At 46.8% G+C, this 12,294-nt stretch overlaps 1 protein-coding gene across 9 annotated transcripts in view; it reads right to left on the bottom strand.

Moving 5' to 3' along the window:
- ERI3 (ERI1 exoribonuclease family member 3) overlaps positions 1–12,294 on the bottom strand; it is a 129,750-nt gene that overhangs the window by 95,328 nt on the left and 22,128 nt on the right. For all 9 annotated transcript variants that reach the window (XR_003433267.1, XM_027108775.1, XM_027108776.1 and 6 more), the window contains one exon: positions 1,062–1,178. Coding sequence is in view for 8 of the 9 variants with exons in the window: in XM_027108775.1 (XP_026964576.1) it covers positions 1,062–1,178 (117 nt within the window). In the remaining variant the exon portion in view is untranslated. The remainder of the gene's footprint in view (positions 1–1,061; positions 1,179–12,294) is intronic.

The raw sequence follows: 12,294 nt of genomic DNA, 5'->3' as shown, positions 1-12,294 counted from the left end.
ACCCTTAAGACTCATATTTGGGCTAAGTCAGTCTCAGAGCCCACTGAGCACCCCCAGCAGTGCAGGCAGGCCCTTCCCCAGCCCCTTCCACACCAAAGGGATTGTTTCGGGATTACTCAAGAACTTCTTTCCTCCTGTTTCATTCATATGAAGAAAGTAGGTCTCTAAATGAAGGCACAAAGTCTCTAATGTATTCTCACCCCAAATGCTTAAGATTCCAAAAACGCTCATGTTTTCCCATCACCTCTACCACACACACTTGACCGGTGATTCCACCACACACAGCTTGTGGCTACCACTGAGTAAATAACACAATGCACCGCAGGGAAAAGCAGCCATAGAAGGCCTCTCCATAGAGTCCTGGGAGCCAGACTCTTCAGGGGCACCTCCTCTCTGCCGATGGCTCTTTGAGCCTCCAGCAAGCATCAAGATCTCAGTTAGTCCCGGTTTCACAATCTGTGAAGTGGGGCCATACTAACCTGTTGGCAAGGTGGCCGAGTACAGAACCAGCCTAGGATAAGGATAAGGACATTTCAGCCTCAGCCAGGCTGTCCTCATACCCCACTTGGACTGCTCTTGTCTTTCCTCAGTGATAGCGCTGTGCTTCCCACAAATTCAGCCAATGCTTCACACAGGACCACTTTGCTCAAGCACAGAAAAACATCACCAGAAAGCTAAGAAAGCCTGAACATAACCTCTGCTTCCAAGAAGCTGAAATCTTCACCTCTTGCCAAGGGCCCTAAGGGAAATGGAACTGAAAAGAAGCTGAACCCCAGAGGCACCACCCTGCTCCTAAATTCCAAGTACCTGGTCACCAAGAAGGGGAGGGATGACAAGGAAGGGAAAATGTTGGGGAAGCTGGGACAGATTGTGCCACTGCTCTCCCTGGGTCCCCCAATGACCACACTGGTCCAAGGGGAGTGGCAGGCTTTGTAAAAAGCTGACTGGGTCCAATGCACACCTGCCTTAACCACTGAAAAGACCTAAGCAGCCAGTATAGAGCACCAGTGATCCCCAAGCTCCCATCCCAGCAACCCCTGCTGCCCAGCCAGGGCCCTTACCTCTGTACAGAAAGGAGTAAGCTGTGGATGGACTACGGGCTGGACATACATGTGAAAGGTAGACTCAATCTCCATGGTCCGGCCATTTAGCTTCAGGATGGGGAACTCGATGATTTCCTGGAACGGCAAAGGCACAGAAAAGGAGGAATGAGTTTTTCTTAACTAACCGTTTCAAATAACTCAGGGTCAAGAATGGGGGAGTGTTTTGGACTCATTAGCTCTTGCCAGGCCAAACCCAAGATTGAGTGAGATGGTGCCAGCTCAGTTATAATCCTAACCCTCCCGCTGTTAACATCCTCACAGGTTCCAGGGACTCGACACATATACCATTCCCACTGTCTCTGGAAAGGGGAGGGAAGACAGTGGGAACATCTGCCTTGATTTCCCCAACTGGTTCTCTAGCAGAGGCCTGCTCACTCGAGCCCCTAAAAGTAGGACCCCCTTCCTCTTGCCCAGGTCCCTGCCCTGGAATGGGCCTGGGTCTCCAGTCACATAAATAACCAGCCATCAGACTAATGCACAGACTTCCATATATGAAGTTTAAACAGAGCCGATGAGTTTCATTAGTTTTTACAAAAGGAAATAAAAAAGATAAATAATAAATAAAGCCAAAGGGGCCAAAGGGGATACTGAAGAGGAAAACTGAATAAGAGTAATAAGAGTTAGTGCCCTCCCACCTTTCTTTCAGGCAGTACGCCCACCCCTCAGCTTCTCCCCCTGCCCCCCCCAACCCAATCACTTAGCCAGCCCTTCCCAGTCCACTGGAACGTAATGGAAGAGAAGGAGGAGTGACAATTTGTTTGGTGTCTCTAAGATTAATTTGTCTCCATTATTTAATAGAGATGCACAGCACCAAGGTCCTGGTGTGCAAACAGGCTTGCAGCACGCCGGCTGTGCAGCCCGCCTCATACATCGCTCCTGGGAAGGGAGGAACACGCCAGAGTGGGGAGAGGGCCGGAGAGAGCACGCACATGCTGGAGAGAAGAGGGAAAGCCAGGAGAGAGAATAAAAAAAATGAGTGCTTTTTAATATTCAAAAACAGTTCGCAAAATTTAATCAAAGCAGAGGAAAAGCTAACATTTTTACCACTTTGACATTTTTATTAGCGCTTTCATAAATTTTTAAAACATGAATGGAATTAGTTTACAACACAAAAAAACTGCCCTGAAAACATCTGGAAGAGACAAATAGGAAATAATAAAAATAAATAAAAAAAAAACAAAATCCTCCCAGTAAAATTAGCATGTGAAAAAGGCCTCCACTGCAGAGAGAGGAGGGGGGCTTTGCCCACTCAGTGGCCACCACAGTCAGCCCCAGTGGCATCCCTATCCCAGGTCCCCCGTTCTGGTGCGGACCTTTCCAGTATCACTAAAATCAAGGCAAACTGGCTCTCTCCAGGGACAGCCTGAAGAGACAACACAGAAGCCGTTGACACCCGACTGCACTAAGGAAATGGATGAGCCGGGAGACAGAAGGAGAAACAGCCCATCTCCCTGATATTCCACGGCAGCCTGGCGTCTCCCCACCAAACATACCTGCTCTGTTGGCCTCATTTTTAAAGCATCTTTATCCAACACATCACAGCAGGACTGAAGAACAAATCAGGGCAGCCAGATTTCATGACTGAGAAATTCAAAGGTTCTGGTTGACTGGTCTCCCTGGAGTGCCCCCAAAGATGGGGAAGCTGACAGGAGCCCCCAGAGATAGGAAGGGCGGAAAGACTGTAAGAGTGAGGCAGAAGGGAACAGAGAGGAAGCCCAGGCTGCTGCTTAAACTAGGTAATGCCTCTCCTCCCACCGCACTAGGAAGTAGGCCAGAGAGGAGAGTTTGGCTCTGAAAAACAGAACTGAGGCACACACACAGAAAATACACACTGGGTCCCCAATGTGTATTTTGAAATCAGATACCCAAGATTTCCAAGTGCTAACCCTGAGGTGGGGCTCATCTGAGTCAGGCCCATTTCTGATATATCCTTCCTCTGCTGCTAAGTAGGAGAAACACTTCCCCAACAGAAAGACCTCCGTAGCCTGGTGAGTTTGGCTGCCCTGGTGTCTAAGGAAACAAATACAGCCAGCTCCTCACTAACAATGTTAGCTGGGCCCACAATGAAATTTAACCTGTGACACAACTGTACTTTTCATTTAAACTTTCATTTGGAGAGAAGCAGTGTTTGGAGACCTGCAGTTTGTCCTGCTAATAAAGACAAGTGTTGGGACCTTTAAGGATGCCATTCATCTCTGGCTTTTATTAAATTCAATTTTCTTAAGCCCATGATACATTATGAAATTAGGAGTTGACATTCCTCTGGAAACAAAAATATCTATCAAACATAAATAGAAAAAAAACCCTCTATTACCAAGAATTTATGGCTTAAAGTTGATCTCTTTCCACTTTTTTACAAACACATGGTTTGTTTTAGAGATCTGAAATGTTATTATAGATCTAGAATTTTATTAGTATTTATTGTAAAATAGTAAGCGCTTCAGCTCCCACTCTGACCAGCACCGAGTCAGCATCCCCAACAGATACTCTTAAAACTTGGCCTTTGGGTTTCCCTGCTGCAGCTCAATCTTTCCTGCTGCAGCTCAATCTTTCCTGCTGCTGGCTTCCTCACCCCTGGGGAAATGGAGCCAACCTAAGTGCTCACACTAAGTATGACCCTCCCAGAGAGGGGGAACAAGCCAGCCTTGGCTCCATGTGAAGAGGAGTGACCCCTGAAATGCCTGGGGGCCAGAACACAGCAAATTGGACCTGTCCTGAACACCTCTCCCATGTTGCATGCCCATCAGCCAAGCCTTGCCTCCAAGACCAAGAACAGGGCCAATCTCAGAACATGACTTTGCAGGGGCCCTTCCTCAGTACCACCATCAGCTGTTGTAACAATGACCTTACACACTGGCATATTCTTTTGAGCCACTGAGGATGCAAAAGAGGAACTTTTGATAGATGACCCTTTGGGGAGTCAGAAGAGTAAGGACCTCACTTAGATACTTCTAACCTTCCCATATTGCCCAGACAAGCCCAGAGCCTCAAAACACTGGCCCCAACAGCCCATTCATAGGAGAGGAGCCCCAATCTGTACCAGACGACAAAACTCCGCAGCTAATACACCTTGGGTATGCCAAACACTTCAACAGTTTTCAGCTGATAATGAATCAGGGCGGGAACCCCCAAACTCTAAGCTGATCACATTAATTCCACCCAAGAGCTTGTGCAGATGTGCCCTAAGTGCCAGCTTCTAGGGGCAGGTGCTCGGATCATGAAACTGTTATTTCTGTCCTTCCTCCTTTGCCCTCCTTCTATTTCCTCATTCCCCTGGGAACATGTTTTTTTAAAGGAACATTTGAGTGTCTGCTTGTGTAAAGGTAGCACCATGAAGGAAAGAAGAACTGCTCTGTATTTACCAGCCCTCTTTCCCAACGCTAATAATAATTTCTCAATTCCTTACTTTTGTATGACATTTGCATTCAATTAAACTACCTGAGCATCTACTCTGTGTAGGACACTGGACAAGAGTTGGAGTGGGATTCAGAGATAAGATGTAGTCTGCATTGCAGAAGTACTCGAACTAGAGGGCAGAAAAGATACATGAGCAAGTGATGAACAATGCACTACGATAAACATCTTAGTGGAACCACATACCCAGTGTTATGCTTTTTATTACAGTGTGCTTTCAAATGTATTTTCTTATCTTACCCTTTTTAACCCTGGAATATAAGTCATATCGTCATCACCATCAGGTCATAAACCAATACTATTAAGCACCTACTATCTACCAGGCAGGGGCTGGGTGTGGACATGGAGGCAAATACAATGAGATGTGGCTCCTCTGTCTGAGGTGCTCGGCGTCTGGGCAAGGGGTAGAGAGGAGCTGGCCCCAAGACCCTCGGAGACACACACAAAATGGAATCATTTCATTCTTTCCATTTATTGTTAATGTGTTAATTGTTATGTGGCAGACACTCTGCTAAATGCTCAATAGGAATGACCGCATTGAATCTACCTAACAACTCATGAGATGGGAATCACTATTATCCCTATTTTACAGAACAATTAAGGCCTGAAAAGCAGTTGTCACTTGCTCAAGGTTACACTGCTAGTAAGGGACAGAGTTGGGACTCCAAATAGGGAAAATGAGACTTAAAGAGAGTAGGACTAACAGGTTTCAAAATCTGAAGGGTCAAGAAAGATCTGATTCTTTTAGTCTGAAAGGCTGTCTTTAAGGAGCTCAGACTCCTATCTCCCAGGAAGAAAGGCTGTTCTTGCGTTACAAGAGCGATGAATGTGGACCATCCAGGCAGAAAGTCCTGCAGGATTGCTACTGAAAAGACTCCACTATGGCTGCAGGGACACAGATGGCGCTGAGCTCTGGGCTCGGAGACAGCAGAACTGTGAGCCTTCAGTTTGCATCTCTAGCACCCAGGTCTGTTCCAGCACACAGACCTCATTCTCTGCTTTTGGTGAGTAAACACATGAAGGGGCTGATAAATAGCAAGACAGAAGCCAAGCGCATGGCTATAACAGAAAATTCTCTGTTTTCCCAGAGTTCTCCACAGGACCAGAGAGGTGAAGTGATGGTTGGTGGTGGTAGAGCCAGGATTCAAATGCAGATATACATCGCTCCAAAGTATTGATACTTTCTACTTTCTACCTCTCATCTCTAAGTGGTCTCCCATCCTCCCTCAACTGCTACAAACCACCAACATCCCAGTTTTCTGTTTGCCTGGGACCACAGTTTCCTGGAGCAGGAATTTGCTAAAATTGGGATAGTTTTGTCACCCTACACCATCCACCGCTACCTGCACTACTAGGTTGTCCAAGTGTAGAGCACCGTAACCACAAAAAGCTGGTCTGCTGATGGTTGATGGGAAGTGGCCACGACTTGATAACTAAGCACAAAAGCCTTGGAACTTGGATTTTTCAAAGTATCCATGGTTCTAAACCTATTGTATCTGCTGTCTCAATCAATAAAATGCTAGCTGCAAATTTTTTTTTAAAGGGAAGGGAAGCCAGAGAGATTAAAAGGAAGCACCAAGCAAATACTCTTTTACCTTTTTAAGTGGAGCAGAGATTTCAAATGCAGCTACTTTCTAAAATTGCTTAAGTAGGAATCCCAGTGATTCTCTTGATAAACTGAGGACAAAACTGCAACAGCATTTCAAATGAAATTTCACACGCACGATCAGTAGACTACAAGAAATAAATGTGTAGGTCGCTTTCGGGGTATTCAGACTCCCTTAAGCTAAAGTGTCTGCAGTGATAAGATTATATTCAAAGATACAACAACAACAACAAAAGGATTTTAAGCAGAAGGGACTTGGGTTAGGCATTTCTTGACAACGGGCCAGAGGGTTTAACAGTGTAGCATTCTTACAGACCTTTTCTCCAAAGCACAGATTCTTCTTTGCCTGAGCCGATGTTTCTACGATCCTGTCTAAAATGGGCAGATCATTCTTCATGGCTCCCCCCTCTCAACCTAGGAACTGGCATTCCCTCAATTTAGAGATGGTAACAACTAATCTATCCTTTGTCTACATCCACTGACTCTTTAGTCCAAAAACTGTGCACCCCTGCAGAGAAAGGTTTGATAAAATCCAAAAGCAACATCATCACATAGCAAGGCAGAAAAAGCAGTACCTGGTGAAAACATGGGTTTTATCCAGACAATGATTTTTCAATAAAAGTTCCATGCAAAGGCAGGCCCTTTCTCCAAGGGATCAAAGAGGCTCTTGGCCACAGGGAAGAGGGGAAGTTGAGAGGGAGAAGTGAGGGCTGCACTGGGCAACGGAGGGAACATGGTTTGCTTAACAGTTTCTCCTTTGGAAAAAAAAAAAAAAAAAGACATTTTATGCACAAGGAGCTTATTTCTTAAACAAACACTCGTGGTTTTGATTTACACCACAGTCTGCTCCTAAATAATTTATGGCGGGTTAAATTTATTGCCGAGTCCTGGCTGGCTGCAAATTCGAATTGCCAAATAATTAGATTTTAGGGCAAAGCTTATAAATTACCCGTCGATTTGTCCGGACTTGTTTGTCAGTTGCTTTGTGCTTCGGGTCATCTTTGGCATTTGGCTGTTTGGGTTTTAATTGCTGATTTACACTTTGACAGATGAGAGCTGATGCTCGAAGTTTCAGGACAAGGAAGGGTAAAAAATTGGAGCTTTAAAAGGCTGATTTTTCACCTACATGTCCGTCTTCACCCATTCCCATAGACCCCAGAGCAATTAAAATGTAGAAAAGAGGCTGAAAATAGACACTGCTGTTCCTTATGGCGGGGGGTGGGGGGGGGGGGGGGTGGTGCAGAGTGAATTATAATTTACTTTTACTGAAATCTGAATTTTTAAAAAATATATAATACCAATAAATGAAGGAGACCAAAAGTCTTAGAAACTGCATCCTCACCCAGGGGTGTACGAGCCTGCGTCTACCTCTACACACACCTGACTCTGAATCAGCCTCAGTTCAAATACTTCTAGATACTCAACTGTAAATAACTTCTGATATTAGTGGCCTCTGTGAAGTTGACCCTTCAGGGCAGCAAACAACCAAATGATTTCTTTGTAGCTACATGTTTACATACATTTGTCATGGAATTTATTTAAACAAATCTCAGGTTCTGTGCAGGAGAGGTGCCCCAGAGGCAGCACTATAGGAGGGCAGGGAAGTTGAAGGGTGCGAAGTCCAACTTACCATCCCAGTGGAAGGAAAAAATCTCTTTGGATAGTGCTGCATTCCCATCTACATGCTGATAGAGGGCCTGCAGGCTCCCTTTATGCTTCCCAGAGAAGCAGGGCCTGCCTCCCAGCCACCTGCTGTATCCCAAAAGCTCACCATGAGGCCATGAGTCAAAATAATACTAGTAGTAATTCTACTAACAAGAGCTGATACATATAGCTATTACATGCCAGGCACTGTTCTAAGCTCTTACATTTTATCCTCCCAATAGTCCTATAAGATTGATACTATTATTAATCCCATTTTGCCAATAAGGCAACTGAGGCATAAAGAGTACAAGTAACTTGCTCAAGGCGAGTCATACTGCTAGTAGGTGGCAGAGACTCCAGAGGGTCCAGTCCAGTGGTTAGGAGACCATGCTCCTAACCACTCTGCTATATCGCTTCTCATTAGAACAGCCTCTACCTGAGCTCCCTCTCACTTTGGAGGTTGAGAGTCCACATTCAGGGACCAGGGCACATGCAGCCAAAGCCTGTTCAGTTAATCACCCAATAGGGTGGGGAAAGTTATGTAACATGCTCAGGATCACAAGATGAATCAGAGGCTTGGTTTGACAAAGACCATCTTTCCAATCAGTGCAAATACCGCACTGAAGATCCACTAGCCGGGGGTGAATAACAGGTGATCAAGACAGACCAGGCCCACTCAGGCAGACAGCGGGTTCTGGTCAGGCAACCTGGAGAGGAGCCCAGAGAGGCTGGCTGGGCTTCAGGAAGCCTTGCTCAGTAGTCCCCATCCACAGCCCCAGGGGCTGCTGGCCTCTTCACAGAAGACTGAATCCCCCTGGGGTGCTTCATAGATTCCCTGCTCTCTGTGTGTACCTGACGGCTAGAAGCCAGGACAGGGAAACAAATGTGCTGCCATGACAGCAGATTTTCAAAATCACTAACCAGTAAGTGAGCAACAAAGACTGACATCTTGCCCACACTGCCTGAACACTTCTCTCACACACTGGCTCATCGGAGCCCACATCTCTGTAAGGGAGGCAGGTATCACTGCCTGATTTTATAGACGAGAAAGCTAACGTGGTCAGTGGTTTAAAGCAAGGTCCCTTACAGGCAGCATCCCATCTCCTGGGAACTTATGAGAAATGCAGATTCCTGGCCTCCACCCCAGACTTTCTGAATCAGAAACCCTGAGGGTGGGCACAGCAGTGTGTTTTAAAAGGCTTCCAGCTGATACTGATACTTGCTGAAGTTTGAGAACCACTGGTCTAGAATAGAGCAGTGCTTCTCAGACTTTAAATTACCTGAAGATCTTGTCAAACTACAGATTCTATTTAGCGCTGGAGTAGGGCCTGATATTCTGCATTTCTAACAAGCTCCCAGGGATGCATCCCAGGGGATGCTGTTGGTTCTCGGACCACACTTTGAATAGCAAAGGTGTAATCTAGAACATCTGTGTGACTAACTCCTTATCACAGAGATACTGACGAGTGAGAATCAGAGCGCAAGGTTCTCAGCTCTTCTCTCAGAACAAACCCTTGCTTGGCCCACTTTCAAGCCCCTTGAGTGAGCCCTTTAGATCTGCCAACCACTCCCGGCTCCTGCCATCAGACATTTAATTCTCCAGGCCGCCAAGATCCAGGGGAGGAAAAGCTGGCATCTCACATCCCAGAACTTTGTAGAGCAAGTTGACACATCTCTGTTAGAAAGCCAGCAAGAGGTCTTCCTGCCACAGCAATGCCTGCTCCCTTTAAGAATGCCGTCAAGACCCAGGGCATCAGCTACCCAACAGAGCACTCATCATACTATTCTCTCCAAAAAAAACACCTTCCTTCTGTACAAATGAACCAAAAAGCAGGACTGGATACCTAGGTCTCCAAGGAAGACCTCTCATTACAGACATAAGCCAGGAGCTATTTTTCTGCCCCTGGTCCTGAGAAAGGCCTAACACTGGCCATGGATGTAAAGCGGGATCACAGCAATTCCCACGATATCCTGAGACCCCAAGCTGGAGATGCCTCACCACACTCCACACCATCGCCATGAACTTCCTTTAAGGCCTTCCCCTAGCACTGTCCCTCTAGTCATGTTACCTCTCTAGTGAAAGCAGACCTTATCAAAATGGCATGTTTCCTCCCACTCATCAGTCCCAGCCTCCTCCAACCCCAGCTAACTACCAATCCCTTTCAGCTGAGCAGTTGGCCTTCATTCAAATCTGCAAGTGCTGGGGGTGGGGTGGGGGTGGACAGTGAACAATACAGAGTCCCTGAACTCCATTTCAGACATCGCAATCTCAAACCATGGCCCTCAGTTTGTATCACACTTGTGGAGAGCAAGATTCCAAGCTTTTCAGCCAGTTATCGTCCTATCTACCCAAACATCACTACCTACCTCCCAAAGGCCAATGGCCAAACAGTTCATCAAACAGACCCTAGAGGAGTAACGGCCTACATCACCACTAAGAAGCTGACCTATGTCAGGTGTACCTGACATGGACCTTCAGCGCAGAGCACTCCACTTACGACAACCATAGGTTTCGCTCTCCACTCCTTACCAAATCTCTTGGCACCACTGACTACCAGAGCCCACAAGTACCCAAAAAAGCTATGAGCTACTTAAGAGCACAGTTCTCAAGCTTGTTTCTTTCCCAGCACATCTAAGGGCTACAACACATAACTCCTCTCCAATCCCACCATCACCACCTTAGTCCAACCCACTAACCCACTTTCAAGTAATGCCTCCTAACCAGTTTCCCTCTGCCCATGTTTAACCCCTTGAACACTTTTCCCTCCATTCCCATGAACTCTGGCTTATGATATCTATTTCTGTTTCCTCTCTTCCACTCAACAATACATTCACACTTCCTTTTCTGGGTCACCAATTTTGCCCCCAACCTTACTGTGGACTCTGCACTTATTCTCCTTTCAGCAACATCGGCATCTTCCAGTGAGAGCCTCTGCCAGCATTTAGCCTTCAGACGAGCCCATGGCTGGAAGGGCCTCCCCAGGACTAGACCATAGCACTGGAACAGAAGTGGAGCCCATGCAACAGACGTTTGCTAACACAGACCAAGATCTCCCACTGGCCAGCTACAGGCAGGTGCAGGGCCTAAACAGCAGCCTGTTCCAAGGCACCTTCACTTCAGCTTAGGGGCTTCCCTGATGTTTGACTCCCCCTCCAGAGTCTACCTCCCTCCTTTCTGATTCTCCCAGCACCTAATCCCGCTTTGCCTGTGGTAGCACTCAACACATGCAAACCTTCTCTGCCTGTCCTAACCTGCTCACCCTTCCGCTGCAGACCTGCCAGCCTGGGGGGCTAGTGTCAATCCGGGAACACTCTTGTTTCAGACTTTTAGGCAATGACTCAGTTTTCACAGCTAGAGCTCAAACCTCATCACATAAATGCATGACTGTGGCAGCTTTTTAAGTATTGTGAACACCCAGGATAAGGGAATAAAAAATAATCATTCCAATGGCATCTTAATCAAAATGATGCAGGACCCTTTTTCCCAGCAAGACACAGAGATGGAGGAAGCATCTCCTAATATCAGTTTCCTCATGTCAGACAACTGATTTCAGTCTACAAAGTAAGAAATGTAATCAACAGAGGGGAGAGGAAAAACAAAACAGGATGGGGGCAGAAGTGAAGCCCACGGACCAACCCTAAACGCTCCTCTGGATTGCACTCCCCCTCCTCCCTTCCCGACCTAACTGGTTTTCTTTCTGTGGCTGTGTTACCTGTTGCTCCTGCTCTGAGGGAGAGCTCGTCCCCACCTCCCACCCCCTCCAGTCACCTCCACTGTAGCAAATCTCTTCTCATCCAGGCTCTCCTGCCTCTTCATTAATCCTTCCCTCCTTCCTTCTGTTTCTCAATGCTAGTCAGCAGGCCGTTTATCTGTTTGAAGGGTATAAACCTCCCTGATCTACGGAAGGAGGTCTTCCCAAGGGATGCCTAGCAATCCAGACCCAAACTGCCAGTACTTGGCGGGCGGAGCAGCTGTCAGGTCATTCCCTAGCCCTTGCCTCTCTCCCTGGAGACCTTGCAGCCCAGCCCAGTGCTACCTTCAGGGGCAGCTCCCTGACAACGCCTCAGGGCCTCAGCTCACATATTTCTATCTTGATCCTCACCCTTTTGGTCCACACGTTACCAGCTAAAATTCTCTTAAACCTCTTGTAGCCTTTGTACTCTCACTTGCGGCATCCCAATAAGATGTTCTGCTTGAACGTGAGAAATACCGTATCACCGATATAGACCATCCTACTAGCCAAACAGTGAAATAGTTTGCCGGGTTCTGAGAATTCCCTAGTGGTCCAGGGGTTAGGATTTGGTGCTTTCACTGCTGTGGGCCCGGGTTCGAGCCCTGGTCCAGGAACTAAGATCCTGCAAGACGCTCGGCATGGCAAAAAAAAAAATTGCCGGGTTCAAAGTCTTCATTCTCCCTCTTCCTCATTTTCAACGTTCGTGCACAAACAAGCTTGCAATGCAGGTCAGGTTTTTCAGACTTCATTCAGTTGGTCCTGGCTTACTCTGTGAGTGCCTTCTTTCATTCCT

This window comes from Aethalodelphis obliquidens, unplaced genomic scaffold (genome assembly GCF_003676395.1).
Source record: "Aethalodelphis obliquidens isolate GAN/ISIS:26980383/991018 unplaced genomic scaffold, ASM367639v1 scaffold9, whole genome shotgun sequence".
Classification (NCBI taxonomy): domain Eukaryota; kingdom Metazoa; phylum Chordata; class Mammalia; order Artiodactyla; family Delphinidae; genus Aethalodelphis; species Aethalodelphis obliquidens.
This window is presented reverse-complemented; position numbering and strand designations above follow the sequence as displayed.